At 41.2% G+C, this 20,243-nt stretch overlaps 1 protein-coding gene across 3 annotated transcripts in view; it reads left to right on the forward strand.

Annotated features, from left to right (window-relative positions):
* Positions 1-503: 503 nt before the first annotated feature.
* ksr1a (kinase suppressor of ras 1a) overlaps positions 504-20,243 on the forward strand; it is a 41,396-nt gene continuing 21,656 nt past the window's right edge. For all 3 annotated transcript variants that reach the window (XM_034099558.2, XM_034099557.2, XM_034099559.2), the window contains exons 1-4: positions 504-1,029; positions 13,104-13,244; positions 16,293-16,440; positions 16,529-17,018. In XM_034099558.2, coding sequence (XP_033955449.1) covers positions 808-1,029; positions 13,104-13,244; positions 16,293-16,440; positions 16,529-17,018 — 1,001 coding nt within the window. In that variant the 5' untranslated portion in view covers positions 504-807. The remainder of the gene's footprint in view (positions 1,030-13,103; positions 13,245-16,292; positions 16,441-16,528; positions 17,019-20,243) is intronic.

Here is a 20,243-nt window from a genome sequence, read left to right on the forward strand (position 1 = left end):
CTCACCCATTGTTCCCTTATTTTGTCAAAGATATAACCTTCATTTCCAATCTTCATGTTTTTAAATGTTGTATATTTCATTTTCAAGATCCATTAATTTAGAGTGAATTAGATTATCATCTATTAACCAGTTCCTTATATTGTGTTTGCTGCAAATAATTAAAAGTAAGCCTCTTTCTTCTTGATCTTTTGGTGTTTTTCCAAGTAGTAGGATAAGTGGGTCAAAATGGGCCCTGAACTCATCACCTTAATGCAATGCAGACATATTGAAACCTATTAATTGTACCTGTGCTTTTCTGTTATGGAGTCTTATATTTTCCAGTACAAATGTTGGTAAAATATCCTTTAAAAAAGCTATTTACTGTCTCTAATTCGCGTGTGTGTGTGTGTGAGAGGGTGGGGAAGGTTGTTGTAGCGTGGAGTATAGCCCACTTGACTCCATTTCCCAAAGTGCACCGCGCCCCATGATGTTCCCAACAGCTGACAGACGGTGAAAGCCTCTGCCAGAGAGCTGTCGGTGGAAGAGAGTAGCCTGTCGTCGTTAGCCTGGACGGACCGAGAACACAAGCCGAGCTCTGCTGCTCTTCGGTCCGCTTCACCACCAGTCACCGTCGAGCACCGCGTTTTCATAAATAAAAAAAACATTAGCATCCTGACTTTCTGTCCTGAATTGGAGCTTAGGGGACATTCGCTGTCAGCTAACTTCCACAATAGGTCGCTGCGTCGCTGGCTGGACTGCTGCATGTGTTTTTATTGTCGCCTAACAGTTTGACTCCAGCCCCCTTCCACCCGTGCCCAATGCTGAGGAATGGATAGTGTGTCTGCTACCGGGGGGAAGATGGTGGAGAGTGATGAGCAGCCGGAGAGGGGAAGCGGCGGCGGCGGTGTTGGTGGCGCAGCGATGGCCGCACTACATCAATGCGAACTCATCCAGAACATGATTGAAATCTCCATCTCCAGTTTACAGGGGCTCCGGACCAAATGCGCCGCGTCCAACGACCTCACACAACAAGAAATACGCACTTTGGAGGTAATGCGCTTATTTATTTTTTATAATAAATATGTCCTGCGATAGAGAGCACTGTAGTCAAATTGCGAAGTCATGAAGCCCTAACACCATGTCCGCCTCGTATAGGCTGAATATCGGCTGCAAGCGAGGCGCCCTATCACTGAGTGTCACTGAGCTGAGCACATTCTGTCGCTTACAATAAACCACTGATCCGATGCATTGAGGTACATATATCAAAAATGATATTGAAATGTCTGCATGTGTTCTTCCTGTAGAAGATTCGTTGTGTGACCTCTTTTTCGAGGTGGAAATATGCTGGGATACTTCCCTGGCCTAATGGCACACATTCAATAATCTGATGCTGCTATAATTTACGCTACCGTGTGCTGTTCCCTGCACAGGATTTGGAGTCTGCGGATTATCATATGGCACGCTACACAAAAAAAATACAAATGTATGATGTGTAGATCTGTTTGCCAGACCGGATTTTCCTGCATCTGGATGCATATTGTGCTCATTGGTTTTGGGATGACTTGACATGGCTTTGCGCAAGAGCCATGGCTTCAAAGGGCCTCAGCATATAGGCAGTGAGTGAGGTATCAGCAAGAATGCACTATTCTAGCCCTTCAACTATTACCATGCATATTATAAAAGAATAGCTGCAAAATAAGATGCTTCTATCACCATAATCAGGAGTGCTTTTTATATAAATGGACTTATAATTTATTTTGTAATTGTACAATGCTATATGATGTTATTGTCCTTTTTTATACATAGGCTATAGTTTTTTCTATCTCAGGCCTTCAGCTTTCCATCCTTGGGATATTTACAGTCACATATTGTTTTTGCAATATCCTCAGCTGTGAGATGATTGGAGGAATCATGTCATGGAAAGTCCAGCTTCATGTTGTTAGTAACAATGCCATGAGGGGACATAATGCCCGGTTTCTGCAGAGGAGGGTGATGGGGAAATGGGGGTTGGTGTGTTGGGGTGCAAAAGGCTGATACAGTGGATTTTAATGAGTCTTGAAAAACTGTTTCGTAGCACAAAGTTGAAAGGCTTACAAATGTGTATGTATCTTTAGTATTGGCTCCAGACACATGCAGACATTCTCGAGACATGATAGATGGTAAATGGCTTTTCTGCCTCATGGTTTATTTAGGCGTTATACCTTGGATAAAAGGAATATTCACTTCCGATTAGCTGGAGGCTATCAATTATCCATGTCTGTTTTATTTCTGTATAACTGAACACCCAATGAACAATTGTGAACGAATGTTCCAGAAAGCTCAGAGAATTTAGTTTCAGTCACACATGAGATGCAATATGACCTTCAGAATGGTCAAGAAGCAAAATTGGTAATTTGCCGATTTACTGTGTTTCTGCTACTTTTGCATGTTTTCCTGAGCAGGCCAGCTGGCCACAAAAAAAGCAATATCAGTTTATTTGTGATACAAAAATAAATGAACAACCTAAAATAAGTTGATGACAGAGCCATGATATAAGTGCAGCTTTTTTCCATTTTCATAATGCCAAGAAAATATTTTCATAGTTCTTTAGCGAGCTGGCAGGTTTGATCTACAAGTTGGCAAGACACTGTGGAGACCCTTTTTCTCCCGCTCAAGTAAAGCAACCCAGGAAGTATTAACTGGCTAAAAACATGGTCTGGAAAAAGAGTGTACACAAATAAATGTTGAAGTCAAGTTCACGGCCTGTCCCGCCCTACATACTCCGACTCTTCTTCTTCTGTGGTCATGCGTGCTGCGTCACTGCGTGCGAACGGGACGTGATCTGGCAGAGTACTTCCTGAGGTGCGCTGTCTTTCAGATGCTTTTTGCACTGGCATTGTTCTACATGATAATGTTCTTGGTCTTGCCTGTTTCTTGACACCTATTAAAGCTGCTCTGAGGGGTATTTCCTGTTGTAAGAGAGGCAGGTGTGAAGGCAAGGCAAGGCAATTTATTTGTATAGCACAATTCATACAGTAATGCAATTCAAAGTGCTTTACAGGATCAAACAGAGAAAACACAATCCAGTGAAGGGGAGATCCCTGAAAGTAAGAAGTGCAAAATGTGATACCTCAAGTTAGCTTAGCTTGTTTGTAGTTTAGCCAGGTTCATTGTTCTTCCATATTGCAATTTGAGGATGAGAACAACTAGGATTGATTGGAAATGTACCACTTGCCTCAGAATGATCATTGGCGTTTAGCTGCAGTACAACGTGGATTTCATTATATTATTTTGATTCAAGCCTTTTTTTCATTGGTTATACGTTTTGTCTCAATGGTCAAACAATTTGTACTCTTCAGCCCTACCCAGTCTATGGCCCTACCTCACATGCAACAGCATACGACTTAAAGTTGTTTAAACTGTTTCAAAAGATGTATTTACTGAAGACAAATGTGACTAAAAATGGGATCACAGTTAGTGTTAAAAAACATTCAGAAAATTCTGTTGAACTGATCTTTTGCCGTCGGTCTCCTAATGCATCAGCAGAATTATTGATTCATTTGAAGTATGTAAGATATGTGGGGCTGACTTTATCAGTTCCAGTTTGTAGCTGCAGGTGCTTTGAAAAACGATTTTTAATTTTAAGATGACTATTTTTCCAATTTTAATTTGTATTCATAAACAAAGGACGAGCTAATTAAACAGTAGTTCTTCTTGCTTTGCATTGATTCTTTATTTCAGATTTTTGGAAGCATCATTTCTGTCAAGGGCAGAAGTCACAACTATTTAAAAAGAGAATGTGATAATATATAGAAGACAGTATTCAACTTCATAAGTCATAATACATATTCTCCCTTTTTTTTTTTTTTTAACCTGCTGGACATTAAACAGAAGTTTTAGATATGTGGTTAAGTCTGCCAGGTTCATTGTTGCTGCTCTTTGGCCTTTAAGAACCCTGTGAGGAAAACCGAGGTAAGAGAATCTCTTAGTACTGAACTCTTTAATTGCATTCAAAAGGCATCGCAAAGTTAATTTGTCAAGAATGCTATGTTTATTCAAACAATACATTAAAACTATTTTTTGATTTTCTTCTAGATGGGCATTTTATTTTTAAGCAGCCTAGTATTTTAACTAGTTTTCTGGCCGGGCATGGGGCACTGTCATGATCATCAGACTTACTTCCTTTATCTTTACTGGCACACCATTTTGAAACCACATCTTGCCATAAGTGTACACTTTCACTTCCTTCTCCAGCCCTCCTTCAGATGTTCATTTGGCACATGCGTAAGTCAGTCAGCAGACTCATAGATTTACGCTGACTGACCCTGGTAGATTCAAAATGTTTGCCATATACTGTATGTCAGGTGCCGTCATGGCCAAGATATCCAGAAAAGGCATCTCTGTTGTGTCTGTACCTTGACCCAATGTTGTGAGAGATTTACAATGGAGCTATAACCTCCAGGTCGAAACAGTGAAGCCAATGTGGAAGTGCCTTAAACCTACATTCTCTTTAATTTCCTGCAAATGTTTGCAAAAAGAATTATAATTGTGTAGAAGTCCATGAGAAAATGTCCATACTTCTAACTTGATTTATTACCTCAGTTTATATTTTACTGACAAGTTTATCGGCTCAAATGCTAGATTTAAGTCTTCTTCTTTGTTGTGCTTATTTTGCACATGATAATTGTATTTAAAGTAAATAGACAACCAAACAGGGTTTGTGTTTTTTTCAAAGGGTTTTACATTTTTTACAGTGTGTTTTCAGTTTAAAAGTTAATTGTAAAATCACCTACAAATGGCTTTTTCAGCATTCGTTTGTCACTTCTTCTTTTGTCACTTCTGGCTCCTAATAAATCAAGATGGCGGGGGCCAAATTGCCAAACTCAAGGCCTCAAAACCTTAGTCCACAAACTATTGGGTGACATCACAGTGACTAGGTCCTCTTCATATTTACAGTCTGCATTTACAATATAGCCCCTGCCATTATCTTGAAATCAAAGCAAGCACCTGTAAACCATCCTGTAGCAGCTACACGTAATATATATGATTACTACAAACTAGTGGTGCACGATAATTATCGACTGGATAATTATCGGTCCGATATTAGGAATTATGAAGTCATCCCGATAAACCCGATAAAAGTATGAATAGCCCCGATAATATACAATATATTTTTTGGGTAAAAAAAAAAGAAAAACATACGGTGTGAGTGAATTGGGATGAGGGGCGCTTGTTTTTCACTCGGCTCCTCCCGTTTTTCCAGTACTATGGTATAGTGGTTTAGGAAGAGGGGAGCTTTTCACAAATCCAGCGCTCCCTAACTCATGCCTGGCTGTGACGTAAATGGTGTGCGGCCGTGAAGCCAGGACAGTAAACAAACAGGGCGTCGGTAGTATGGGACTATTTCAAAGTTTCAGAGTTAGATAGTTCGCTTGCTATTTGTATTAACAAATGCAATGCAGAAGTTCCACGAGGAGGGAAAAAGGCAACGAGCTATAATACTTCCAACCTGATTAGTCACCTGAAACATCGCCATGGCTACGATGGTGTGTTAACAGCGTACGAAGACGCCTGCGCTGCTAAACTAGCGGCGAATCCAAAGCCAGCTGCAAAGGCACCGGGGCTTTTACCTATCGATGAGGCTTTTGAAAAAGGCAAGAACTTTATTTGGGAAAATAAATATGGTCACTTTGAAGAGTCAAAACTGTTCTTGGCTTTGTTTTGTTCATAGTAGTAATGCTCATGTCATTTGCTCACTACTAGTCTTTTTTTTTACCACCAGGTGTGCAAAAACTACAGGTACATTTAATATATATATATATTATATTATTATCGGTCTTGAGAAGCAGGAAGGTATCGGTTTCAAAAAACCAATATCGTGCATCCCTACTACAAACGCTTGGAGCGCCGTGAGGTCGGAGTAGTTGTCACATTCGAGGTGCAAATGGGCATCGCTCCAATATTGCATTGGAGTGCCATCGAGAGAGACTTGATCTCACTTTATACTCTCATTGAAAGAGCTTTATTATTCCACTTGAACTGTGTGTGTGTTTTTCTGCCTTTCGCCAGTGAGAGGATAATGATACTGGCCTCTCAAATGGAGTGCTAACTGGTACTTCACTTTTCACATGTTAATCCCACTCAGCCTGGTCTCTGCCCCTTTGGCACGTTTACTGTAACTCTTTATATGTTCCTGTCATTTTGACCAACCAAATTACTCTACATAATACACACATTTAGAAACATCAATTCAAACCATGCTGGAAACCCTTTGCTTATGATTTACATAACCTAAATCAAGTGTCCAAGATATTTTTTTTTTTTTACATAAAAGCAATTCTTATCTTATTTAATCACAGCTGTCTGGGTAATGATCAGAAAACAGCAAAGCGTCACTCCGTTTTGTCTCCTCACGGTGTTGGAGAGAGTTTGCTGTTGTGGCTGCGTCTATATTTAGACATCTTTCTTCCTACGCATTTTCAGGGTTGGTTGTTAAATAAGAAAATCAAATGACGCGCAAAGAGCCTGTGCAAGAGGGGAGAGCAGGGAGGAAAAGGGGAGGGGAGAATCAAAGTGTGTGTGTGTGTGTGTGTGTGTGTGTGTGTGTGTGTGTGTGTGTGTGTGTGTGTGTGTGTGTGTGTGTGTGTGTGTGTGTGTGTGTGTGTGTGTGTGTGTGTGTGTGTGTGTGTGTGTGTGTGTGTGTGTGTGTGTGTGTGTGTGTGTGTGTGTGTGTGTGTGTGTGTGTGTGTGTGTGTGTGTGTGTGTGTGTGTGTGTGTGTGTGTGTGTGTGTGTGTGTGTGTGTGTGTGTGTGTGTGTGTGTGTGTGTGTGTGTGTGTGTGTGTGTGTGTGTGTGTGTGTGTGTGTGTGTGTGTGTGTGTGTGTGTGTGTGTGTGTGTGTGTGTGTGTGTGTGTGTCCTAGGAGGAGACAATGGAGGATGTTGCTCCGGGTAGAGAGAAAACACAACTGTAGCAACGCTGACCCGGTCTCTGTTTCCTTTTTTTGTGGTGGAGCCGATAAGGCAGGCCTTAATCTATTCTTAAACTGACTCAGGATGAGTTGCATTACATCCTGTACTTTTTAGGTTTTGGTCTGCAGTACATCTCTAGTGGGAAAGGTTTGCTTGCCCCAAATAATAACGTGGTGTCTGGTTGTGAATCTGCTATGTTTATAGGGCTGCAACTAATGATTATTTTATGATTTATATATCGATACATTTGCAGATTTAGTGTGTGTGTGTGGCAACTTTATCACCTCCTCCCCCCTTGTCCAGTAGGGGTCAACAAGCACTGGGGATAACAACAATGGAGGAGGGTCTACAGGGCATTGTCTGAGACTGTAGCCCCCCTTAAGTCCATGTGACCTGGCCTCTGCAGTACTACGTCTGTCTGGCTCCATTGTGCGCTTGTCTTTTGACATTTTCATCTTTTTTTTCATAAGAAGATAAAAGTTTCAGCATCAAAAAGTAATATTTCAACCAGGCCTGCTCAGATAATATGTCGAGAAAATTATATAATTATTAATGATATATATATTTTAGAACTGTTCTTATTAATTGATTATTGAATGTTGGTGTGTTTTTTTTTTTAACTATATATATTGTGAGCCTTAGCCTGTGAATTTACCCTAGGGATCAATAAAGAACATATAGAATAGAAGCGTTTAATGTCATTATACATGTACAATGAGATAATAAATGCTTCTCCCTTTCAAGGGTGCCATCAAAACAAAAAAACATCACAACATAAAACAACAAATACACGCAGCATACATACTTAGGAATAAGGAATAAAGTGCAGTAATTATTTCCAGGATTATAAAAATATAATCTGTAAAGTAATAAATAATAATAGTAGGTATGTATTTATAATAATAGTAATGATATATATGTATATATGTACAGAGTCACATTTATGATGATTAAGAGGTATGATTTCAGGTGTTAAGAGCAATGATGGCTCTTGGGAAAAAACTGTCTTTGTTTTGGTTTGTATACACCTGTAGCGCCTGCCGGAGGGCAGCAGGTTGAACAGGTGAAAGCCGGGGTGTGAACTGTCTTTAACAATGTTGTTGGCTCTACTGAGGCCGCGGGAGGTGTAATGTCCATCAGAGAGGGGAGAGGGCAGCCGATGATCCTCTGTGCTGCTTTTACCACTCTCTGGAGCCTCATATATTAATGAAGGTGTTTTTTTTTCAAATGTGTATTAATAATCTAAATCTTAAAAGCATCTACAGCTGTCACAAATGTAAAGGAGTTAAAAGTAGAACATTTGCCTCGAAGTAGAAATATAGAGTAGCAGGAAAATGAAATGATCTTATCTATTAACAAGGCCCTATTATGTTTTTCCCTGGCATGTTATATACATTTTTGTGCATGTAAATGTCCAAGAGCCCTCCATAGTGACATCATTATGTTACACTTGTGCTTATATTGGCTAGGGCTCCAACAAATTGTACGTGATTGGCTTAAGGGCCGGACATCTGTAAGCAGTTGACCAATAACAACAGAGCCGGGCCAGCTAACCAATCACAATCGTAACACGTTTTGAACATTAAAGCATGTAAACACATCACAGTAGAGGCACAACATACAAATATGAACCTGAAAATGCAATAGGGCCCCTTTAAGTATATTTACTTTCCACCACTGGTCCCTTTGTTTGTTGCTAAAAGTGAAAATGTTTTGCACAAATGTTGTTTTCTCAAACAGCATTTGTATATTTTTGGGATTTTTCTTGGCCTTTTAATGATATAAAAGTGTTTCTGTCCTGACGTCAAGAAACATACGAATTTCCAGTCTTGAGATACCCGTGTAAATGTAATTTTCTGGGATAAAGCATTATTGCTCAGATAGGACATATCCCTGGCAGGTGCACCAAAAGAGGCTGTGTCAGCAGGAGCATTGAGAAAATAACTGGAGCCATGGGATCTGCCTCGCCCCCCCTCCCCCTCCTGTCTCTCCCCTCTCTGGTGGCCTACTCTCTGGCTGTCACTCATGTCCTCGCAGCATTAGGCCGTTGCCATGGTGTTGTTTAGCTCTGCTGACAGGTGGGCTCTGACGCCATATCTCCTCCCACCTCCAGGCCACACGTCAAACGCTGCTTTCTTCACTCTGCACCAAAAATAATAAGCACAGGAGGGGCCTGTCATTATCTCTCTGCTTGTTAAGATGCTCCCAACACAAACACACTGATATCAATACTTATGTAACTATCCACCTTTTTATTTTGGGTCAATAATATTGGTCATGTTTTTTTTGCTACTACAGTTATTACCCCGAGCAGACGCATGGTGATGTTTGCATGTTGAGATCATGTATTGTGTTTGAGCTCCGTGTGTCACATGTATGGGAAAATCCCACTGAAATGTTGCTGACGACTCAGAAGAGGTGTTGCTAGGTAACCTGACGTCACAGGTCTAAACTGGTGTGTATGGGGGAAGTGGGGGGCACTGGAGGCTAGCTCATTAGCAACATCGAGTATAAGGCCTTTCACTGCCAGTTCACATCTTCACAAACACTTAATTCAGATAATTAAAGAGAGCTATGAATAATCTGTGAGGCTCTGTAATGCAGAATGTTGGATTTATGCAATGTCTGGATATAAAAATATCCCGGTTTCACATTGTGCATGCACGATACACCTTACTATTTCCATTCACATGTGTAAAATAAGAAGGAAAACATTGTTTATCCTGAGGGAAATTTCTGTGCAGCAGTTGCAATACAAAGGGAGAAGAGTGCAAATGTATAAATTATAGCAAAATGGGATAATAATAATAATGTGCAAATCCTATCCTCATGAGACCCACCCATTCATTTGTGTCCTCTGTGGTGCACATTGGTTTTTGGTCCATTACTTTGAGGTTATACATGCCACAGCATTACATCCAATTGTACTCCACAGAGGACATCCTGGGCTTTTCAAACATATGACATATGTGGGGGTGTGGCTTTGAAAAAGATAATTTCATTGTATTTCAAAATGGCGTCCATCAACACAAGCACTGTTTATAGAAAGAGAAATGGTAAGTTTGTAATTTTGTAATTACCAGTATTGTGAGTTCAATATGTTTAATTAATTATAGTAAGGGGACATCTTAGGAGTTAGTGTAGTGAGTTTTCAGAGCAGTGTAATAATGATTTGACCTAAAACTAAATGTTTTTATGAATGTCCTCTGAGGAGGACATGGGGGTTTGCTTACTTTTTATTTCTTATTTATTTGGACTCCTTTGTGTACTTCCACGACATGTTGACATCACTATGTTAGACTTGCACTTGTAGCGCTCCAACCCATTGGACGCAACAGGCTAAGGGGCGGGATATCTCCCCTTAGCCTGTCACATACGAGCAGACTGGGCTCTGGTTTCAGACAGAGGGTGAAAAGAGGTGCTGCAGCAAAAAATCAAGAGCTTTTTGAACATTAAAGCATAAAAACATGTCAGAGTAGAGGCACAACATACAAATATGAACCTGAACATGAGCAGAATAGGCCTTTTAATAAAAAAACAAGCCGAGTTACCATTGGCTGTGAGCTTGTGCCTGTGAAAGAGCTTACTAGACTTTTGAATGAGCAGGTGTTTATGCTTTTTGGTGGATGAAGATAGGCACAGTTATTTTGCATTTGTTTTCTTCAGTATCAATCAGCTTTCATGACACGGTCTATGCTTGTAATGTTTTTCAAACATCCATTTTTATTAGTTTACATTCAATAATGCATGCCATTTTATTATTTTATAATGCCCTTGAGTGCAACCTCATAAAAGCTGAGTAATTGCAGAGCTGAAAAGCTGCAGTCAGAGTCAACACGGAGAGCATTTACTTCCTCTCCATCCTCTTTCATCTCAGTGGAGATGCTTTTGTTAGCTGCCACCAAGCAGCCTTTTCACATCCCAAGGCCGCACTTTTGAGAGTATCAGGGCTGCATGAGCTCCTGTGTGCTTGTAGAATGGAAGTTAAATGAGCAGAGAAAGCCGCGCGCTCCTCATTGTAGCTCGGCACTCGAGAGCTAGCTGGTGTCGCACACAGCTCTTCTGAAGGTGCTGCCTGCTGTAATAGACTCTCATAGATAGACTGCGAGATAAGGAGACACACTATATGGCACAACGCGGCCGATGCAAGCCAATACCACGGTGTACATTGTGATACTTACTCACAGGACCACTGCACTTGACATTGGCTTTCAAAGCACGTGGGTAAAGTCTCACAGCTTTTATATGCGGGTGAATATGAGATGCGCTGGGACGACGGTCTTCACCTGGGCTGATTAGCAGATGTAAGAGGAAGATTGTAAGGGGAGGTTACTGTGTGTCAGTAGGCTACTACCTTGAGCAACAGGCAAGCCTTTGTTCTTCTTCTTCTCATCTTCATCAGTAGCGCCACCTGAATGTGTAGACATTGGGAAGCTGTTTGGAGAGGATAAAAAGGTATAAGTCGAAAAAAGGCAATGATTTATTCTCACAGAGGAATATATTTATTATGCTATGTAGATTTTATACCACACACTTTTTATTGCTAATCGACTTATCGTCATTTTCTTTGGTTTGGGAACATTTTGGGTTTAAACCGAGTAAGAGACAAGAATTGTTTTTGCTACATATATTTTATTTTAGCTGTGCAATATATATATATATATATATATATATATATACTTCCAGTATTTAATACTTTTACCTGGCTGCTATGTCGCTAAACTGTTACTGTTTTTGGATGTATATTTTGTAAATACTGTAATTTCTAGTGTTATTTTTAATATTTGTATGCATGCTCATGATTGATGTTAAGCTATCTTTGGCTCTTTATTTGCTGTAACAAATGTACATTTCCACTCTGGGATGAATAAAGGTATTCTGATTTTGTATAAAGAATTTGTCAGGTTTTTTTTGGGCATCAGAGATAAAGATTTTTGTTTAGTTATTGTTATGGTTTTATTTTATTTATGTTTTTTTTATATCATATTTTGATTTAATGCCAATGTCTTAAACTTCTTGAGAATGTAAATGGATAAATAAGCACTGTTATCAATAGCAACACTGTATGATTGACTGTGTACTTAAAACTAAATAACATTATTACAAATAATATAAGACAGATTGTATAGAAATCTATGAGAAAAAATGACTTCGCACTTAATTTAAAACTTCAGTAAACATTTTCCCAGCAGTACCAGACAAAAGGTGCAATTCCACACAATGTTTTCTAGGAGTTTGTGGTGAAAAGGAGAGTACAGTGCCTCTGAAACGAAGTGGAAAAGTGTCTGGTCATATGGCACTTTCTTCATTATGTCACCGAGCTGCTTCGTGTTCTAAACACTCTTTGTTTGCTGTGCCAGCACCGCAGATGCTCTCATTAGATGACCAGCTCATTGTTCCTCTCTGTGATAATAGTCTTTATATCTAATTAACTGTCTTCTGCACTGGGGGAACTGGGAAATTGGGTTAAACAAACCTGGGATCATTACCGCAGGTACATTGAGTTCAAAACGGAAGTATGGAGTAGTTCATGTAACCTTTTATTCTATTGAACGTCGATGGTACATAAGTACTGTTAGCCTGTATAAGCTTGGGTGAACTGTACAAGTAGTTGACTAATTGATTAGAAGGTCTGCAGAAAAACAAGGGACAACTATTTTGATAATCCATTCATTGTTAATATAATCCTTAATGCAAAAATGCAGTTTTTAAATGTGGAGATTTCCTCTTTTTTTCTTGTTTGTATCTTATTAAAAATAATACGTTTTGGTTTTAGACTATACAAAACATTTAAAGAAATCGCATTGGAATTAGAAAAACTGGACATCTTTCACTATTTCTGACATTTTATATACTTAGATTAACAGGTAATAAAAATCCTTGTTGCACCTATATTGATAAATGTAAATTAGATTTTGCCCTTATTTGATGTTATGTCACTTTTATAAAATCCACAATAGCCAGTAGTTACTTTGTCATTGCTCCAAAGAGTTATGTTTGGTATTTCAGTAAAAGAACTACACACTGCTTATTTCTTTGTAATCTCACTAAAAGAGTCCACTTCCTACATCACGGTGGGACACTGGAGGCCTGCACCTTAGCTGGAGCTCATAGCACACTGTGAGTCTCCCCTTCTAACCTGCCCCCCTCATCTGTTCTCTATTGCTCCCCTGCAGGTGAAGCTGATGAAATACATCTGTAAACAGCTGCAGTGCAAGCAAAAAGTGCCGGAGACGGAGAGGCCTGAGGCTCTGGAACGCTACCCGCACTTAAGAGACTGGCTTCGCACCATCAACCTGCGGCCGGAGCTCATCCAGGTGGGTCATGCCGTTTTCTGTTAATATCAGTCTCCCCTCACCCTCTCTGTCTGAGGGACTGTGCTCCCGTCACATTAATGTGGATTCTGTTTGTGTACTCAGTCCCTCGCTCACATGTACATGAGGAATACTTGACCCATGACCATCAGAATCTCTTTCTAAAAGAGGAGCACTGCCATTTTATTTATGCTCATCATATTCAAGGGATTGATCATTTAAAAAGAAAATCCTTATTTCACATTTCTTTCATGCAATTTATTAACTACTGCCCTTTATGTGTTGGGGGAATGGACAGCTCCTTTTTTTATGGGTCAGGAATTTCAACTTAATTCTGTTTGTTAAAGTCTTACATATCTTTAGGAACGGGCTTTAATAGACTACAAGTAACACCTTGATGCCGTCTAGATCCCTCTGCTTCGCGTCGGGCACCTGATCAGCCTGTCGGTGTTCTTTTCCCCATAATGACCAAGTCGCTGCATTTTATTTAAATTGACATGCATCCGCTAAGAAAAATTGTCCGTTGTTACTGTTTGAACTAACGTAGCAACGGCAGGAACTGCTTCGATAGCGTTTTTGAGGAGCTTTTTGATTACAGATTTGAAAACATCGTTGCTTGCTTTAAAAGTAGCACAATTCATTATGTCAAATCTTGGGAAGTATCTAGATATCCCTGCCCTAATGCCAAAGTAACTGCACACTGAATATGTGTCGCCGTTTGATGTCTATGTCTGGACCGCTGCGTAAAAAGGAGGGTTTCTGCCCGTTACTTCTCTGCTGTTTTCTTGTCGCTCTTGTCTTGTCGCTCTTGTCTTGACAGTTAGAAAAGCAAACTGCATGCAGTTTGCTTATCAGCCAAACTGTATACAGTTAAATCGAACGGACTTCTTTGTGCAGATGTGAGCGTCCTTAACAACGGTCAATAAATCAGCGTTTTTCATGTGTAGATGGCAGTGGCGAACCGTGTCTATCACAACTGGATTTTATTACATTGTATTTATATAATTAAATCGATTTTTTGTTTGTTTTATCTGAGTGTTCCAGGGTATTCTCTGAATACCTTGAAGGCCCTGACGGTTCGCCACTGGTAGATGGTAACCCTCAGTTTGCAATACAAGAAAATACTCTCACAATAGTCTCCTCCAGACAAGTCATTGTTCACAAATCTATGGGTGTTGTTGAGATTCCACATCCACTACTTTTATTCTATTAATGGTACACATGCATAACAGTTCTGACCAATAATACTGTGTCATGACGGCGCAGCACAGCAATCATGTATGCTGGAAAAGCCATGCTGTTCGTGGTGCTATTATTGTAATGTTATTATGAGTGAGTAGGTGGGAGGGGAGGCAGGGCCCACAGCCTCTTTGGAATATCACATCACTCACCCTCGTGTGTTTGTGTGTCTATATACGTGTGTGCTTTCTCTTGCTTACAGTGTACACATGAGTGTGGGAGGCTGCCCTAGTTTTGGGATCATTGGTTGCCCTCTCCGATCAAAGGGTTTCACCTGACTGATAAGCAATTGCGTACTTCCCATGTCAGAAAAACATCCTCAGCGCACTGGACTATCTCATATTTCCTTGTTTCATACACAAACAGGTGTTGCTAGCGGCCTTTGACCTACACTTCCTTAATTGACTTTTATCTTCTTTTTGCAATACACTTTTTTAGACTTTGTTTTTGTTTTTACCAAATACATTGTAACTTGATGAATTATTGTTGTCATTGCACATCTAACAGATACATCCAAATACATGACCACTGTGTTATTTGTGTTTGTAGCCAATAGTAGTAGTTAATGTTTGATTTTAAGGAGTGTTTTACCATCTCTTCATTTTTTGATAAAATAGCTGATTCACATTTAAACGTTGAGTATAAATTACGAGTGGTTGTTGGTGCTTAGTCTTCTAAGTTTATTCTACGCAAACGAGTATTAGTGTCTTGCCTGAGTGTTATACTTTTAATTTGTAGCCTACCAGTGCTACTCCCACTTGATCTTGGCTTTCTAATGTTATCCTCTACTTTCAGAATGTTGTGATGTCTGTTGTCTTCCTGTTGGCTGCTGTCAAGCCTCCTTCTGTTCAGTGATCACTCATATCTTAGACAGCACCATTGTTTAGATGTGTACCAAATCCTGAGTGATGTGAATAAAAAGGAAAGAATACAAAGTAATACATTGACACTCTAGCTGGGTATAATATAGATATTATATACTAGACATCTGCTTAGATTTTTGATATTGTAACATGTCTTTTTATGGTTTTGAAGGCAGCATTACAGAAAAGTGATCTGATTTAAGAACTTCCCCAAATGTTTATCCACAGTCATGATGACTATTTATAACAATTCTCATTTTGTCAATATTTTGTGGAGGCACCAATGGTCAACCCTACAATATTATCCTAATATTGAAGTATTTGGATTACAAAAAAAACGATGAAATGTGATTTTCTTTATATTGCCCAGCCCATATAGACATTTAATTGAATCCTAGTTCAAGCTTGGTCTTGTTTTCACTTGTATAACACAGGTTTAAAACCATACAAAAATGTTATGGCCGATGGACAGAAAAATAATGCCAACAATCTTGAGAATCAAAAATGTATGAAAAAATGGCTGGAAATGATATTTCATAATTATGGAAACTTCCTGCTTTTATCTTTATCTTTGGGTTTACAAAACAGTTATTATACAGACATCCCATAGGAGACTCTGAGGGAATTTAAACTATTTTCTGACTTTTTTTATAGAACAAACAATTAATAGATTAAATATTCCATTAATCCATAGTGTGTATGGTCATTAAAGAAAACCCTACAGGAGAAAGCTAAAATACACCTTGTCTATTAAGATTTAGCAAAGGACCACCATTAGCCTGATGACTATTTAAACATTGTTTCTGATTACCCATTATTGTTGTTGTTGTTGTTGTTGTTATTTTTTTTTTCCTTTTTTGGAGCTTTCCACTGATGAATTATATATATATTTTCTCTTTTTGCTTGTTCTTATACTGACCTCTCACCCCTTCTTTTTGTTTGTCTGCAGGCAGTGGAAGCAAAGTCTTCCCTGGATGCCTTGCTGCAGATGTCAGGTGCTCAGGTGAGGGAAACCATGCGAAGGCTGGGGTCCAGCTCAGAGGAATGTGCCCGGCTCAGTGCTGCCCTCTCCTGTCTGAAGAGTGCCTCGGAATCAGGTATGGGTATTCTCCACAGGAGCCTTTTATATTCAGCATGGATCACGTTGTTTTCTTGTTTTTCATACGGAATCTTCCTTCTGTGCAGGAGGTGAGCTGAGGGAAGATGACGTACCCTGGATGTCGGAGCCCTTCAGGAGGGACAGTGGCCCTCTCTTGACCGCGGAGCAGCTGACCGGGCTGGGGACCCCGCTCCGCCCTCACAGTCCTTCGCCTCTCGCCCGCCCATCAGCCGTCCACTCCACCCCATCCACCCCCTGCGCGGTGTTCCCTCACCACCGCTCGGGCTCTGTGTCGGCGGTGCCCATGCCTGATGGGCTGGCCTCCTACGGCCACACTGAGAGCCCTCTGACAGACCCGTTCCCCATGGCCTTATCCCACACCGCCCGTCTCCACGGGCGCACATCCACCCCGCCCATAACTCCGCCCTCCAAGAGGCGACACCGACTGAAGCCCCCCTGCACGCCACCGCCTCCGTCCCGCAAAGTTCAGCATCTGCTCCCCAACATCACCCTGACGCGCAGCAAGAGCCACGAGTCCCAGCTGGGCAACCGCATCGAGGACCCCCCCACCAACAAGTAGGCGCTCAGAAAGATGTTTGAACTAGACATTAAAGAGTTTTTTTAAACGTTATTTATTTTACAACAATATTGTTGCATTCTTAAAGGGGCCCTATAATGCTCATTTTCAGGTTGATGTTAGTATTTTCTGCCTCCACTGTGACGCTTTATTCAAAAAGCTCTTTATTTTTCTCATACCGCACAGTCAGTATGAGAGAAATAAAGAGCTTTTTGAACCTCTTTTCACCCTCTGTCTGAAACCAGAGCCCAGTCTGCTCTGATTGGTAAGCTGGCCGGCCCCTTGTGATTGGTCAATCGCTCAGAGAGGTCCTGCCCCTTAGCCTATCACGTACAATGTGTTGGAGCACTAACCAATAGAAGCTTGAGTGATGTCACTATGTCGCGGAAGGAAACACGGGACTACAATAGAGGCGTTTGAGGCAGTGGGGATGGGTACCGAGCCCCGGTATCAAACGGGCCCCCGGGCTGAATTATTAAAAACCGTGGTACCGTTAAGCTCCAACGTTATCAGTCTTTTTTATCGGCACGGGAGACATCTAAAAAATACGTCGTATGTATTATGCTACACAAACATTATATTGCAGTTTTAGTGTCGCTAACTCCGTTTCTAATTTGCAAAAAAACTGCAAAATGTGTCTATGGTTATTTTTAGTATTTTCGATCTTTCCAATCCAGCCGAGAGATCTCTCTCCCCCGTCTGTGTGTGAGGGGGCGGGGCAGTTTACACACACACGGCTGCTACATGCAGCACACACACACGGCGGAGATGGCGGAGAGAACTCGCTCCGAGGTGTGGTTAAACTTTACCCGTGTCGATGTGGACAATGCTCGTTACCAAAAGTGCAATAATAGTTTAGCATGTAAGGGCGGTAACACGAGCAATGTGTCTAAACATTTAGCAAAAGTGCACCACATTTTCAGACGGAGGAATGCACCGGGCTCGACTGTCTTTCTAGTAGCTCTGCCTATGTTGCAAATGTATTATCTTTTCAATTTACACACGGCATTTATTGCACGTCTGTCCGTCCTGGGAGAGGGATCCCTCCTCTGTTGCTCTCCCTGAGGTTTCTCCCGTTTTTCCCTTTAAACTGTGGGTTTTCTCCGGAAGTTTTTCCTTGTACGATGTGAGGGTCTAAGGACAGAGGGTGTCGTATTGTCATACTGATATTCTGTACACACTGTGAAGACCACTGAGACAAATGTAACATTTGTGATATTGGGCTATATAAATAAACATTGATTGATTGATTGATAGCTCTGTAGCCCAAACCACGAGTAACTTTTCCATGCCAGGTGTTATGTATGCTAGCAGCAACACACGGAGTTAACTCAATTATACAAACATAGGTTAATGATTAGAGGAAACTGCAGTGTTTCCCACAGATCTGAAATATACTTTGGGGGGCTTGAGGTGACGTGCCTTTGTGACGTGCAACAACATTAACCTTTCTGTTGGTCGCTTGTTAGCAGACCCTTCACGCGATGACAGAGCGAACAGGTACAGGCAGGGCCCATAGTGATAGCCTTATAGTATAAATCTACTACCCACAAATAAACATATGGACATGGGTTACTATTTAAAAAAAAAAATGGTAAATGTATTTAGGAACCTATTAGTGATTTTAAGTGGGGGTGGACCTCAAATCCTCTAGGGGGGTCCGGGGGCATGCCCCCGGTAAGATTTATTTTTTAATTTTGGAGTTAAATGCATCAATCTGGTGCACTTTGAGGGGCAAATAAAGAGACTAGATCTATGGAAACACCTATATGAAACAGAACTGTATACATTTCAATAATCATAAAATCATGGCCATAACCAATAACATACCATTTCCAATATGAAAAAACACTGAAACTTGTTTATTTATTTTTGGTTCATTTATAGTTGTGAGTGTGTCTGGGCTCCTGAATCAGCCTCTCCTGTCTCCCTCCTCTCCCCCCTGCTCCTCTTTGAGGCAGCAGCAAAGACTAGTTTTAGCTCTCAACAAGTTTTAAAAGTGTATCTTACCTTTTTTCACCTACTTAACTTTTTTATTTTTTATTCATGCATATTTTACTAATCACTACCCCCTCAAATGGAAATATGTGTTTACATAAATGGTGACCAAACCGTTTGAGACCCACTGAGAACATAGACTAAGTTAACTATCTAAGCCCACAGGGACTCCTTTACCTGAGCTGAGGTTATCGCAAGCTTGAATGACACGCATACCTCATTCACACCAACGGTGTTTCAGGGCCGGTTCGGAGCTGGAGCTTGAAAAGCACCGGGTTTTCCTGTTCACACCGCAGCGGAGCAGCCTCCGGAATCCGGTTCATTTCGAGCACCAAAAAATTGTCCGGCCAGAGCAAAAGCACCACTTACGTCGAGGCGGGGGCAGGGGCAGGGGCGGGATCAACTCCTGAACAACAACAAAAAGCCGGCGTTTTATCCAGTTTGTACACAACAATGGAGAAACTTAACAAGCAGCAGTGGTCCACTGAAGAGACCAGCTACCTACTGGGAATCTGGTCTACCGAAGAGGTACAGAGGAAGCTGGAGCACAATCGGCCATTGTTGTTGTTGTCGGTGTGAGCTGTGAGGGGTTTCTGCGCGGTTTGGCTTTATGAAGCAGGCACGCAAACGGTTACGTCATGACGCAAACGATGACGCAATGACGCAGCACCAGTCGGACTTTGGGCAGTGTGAAAAGCTAAACCGAAGAACCGGTTCTGAACCTGAAAAGCTCTAGCACGGAGCTTGAACCGGAGTTGCGTTGGTGTGAATGAGGTAACAGAGACCAATCAAGGGCTTTGATTTATGATCTGTAATGCAGTGGCCATGTCGGCAGGCCACATCATGTAGACAGCCAGTCACCCTGTGTGAGGCAGGCCACATCATGTAGACAGCCAGTCACCCTGTGTGAGGCATGCCACATCATGTAGACAGCCAGTCACCCTGTGTGAGGCAGGCCACATCATGTAGACAGCCAGTCACCCTGTGTGAGGCAGGCCACTTAACAGACCAGGCCATCGGGAAACCCCCCGGTCCTCCCGATGGCCAGTCCAGGACTGGGTACAGGAGGCGTAGAGCGAGGGATCATTGTCCACAAGTAAATCGATCGCAAATGGCGTCGTGATCGCGTACGAGAGGGGGGAAGAAGTGTGTGGGAGAGAAACTCACTCTGGAGGAACTTTTGGATTTTAGCCCTTGCAGTCCATTTACATGCACAAAAACGTATA

Source organism: Pseudochaenichthys georgianus, chromosome 14, assembly GCF_902827115.2.
Source record: "Pseudochaenichthys georgianus chromosome 14, fPseGeo1.2, whole genome shotgun sequence".
In the NCBI taxonomy this organism is placed as follows: domain Eukaryota; kingdom Metazoa; phylum Chordata; class Actinopteri; order Perciformes; family Channichthyidae; genus Pseudochaenichthys; species Pseudochaenichthys georgianus.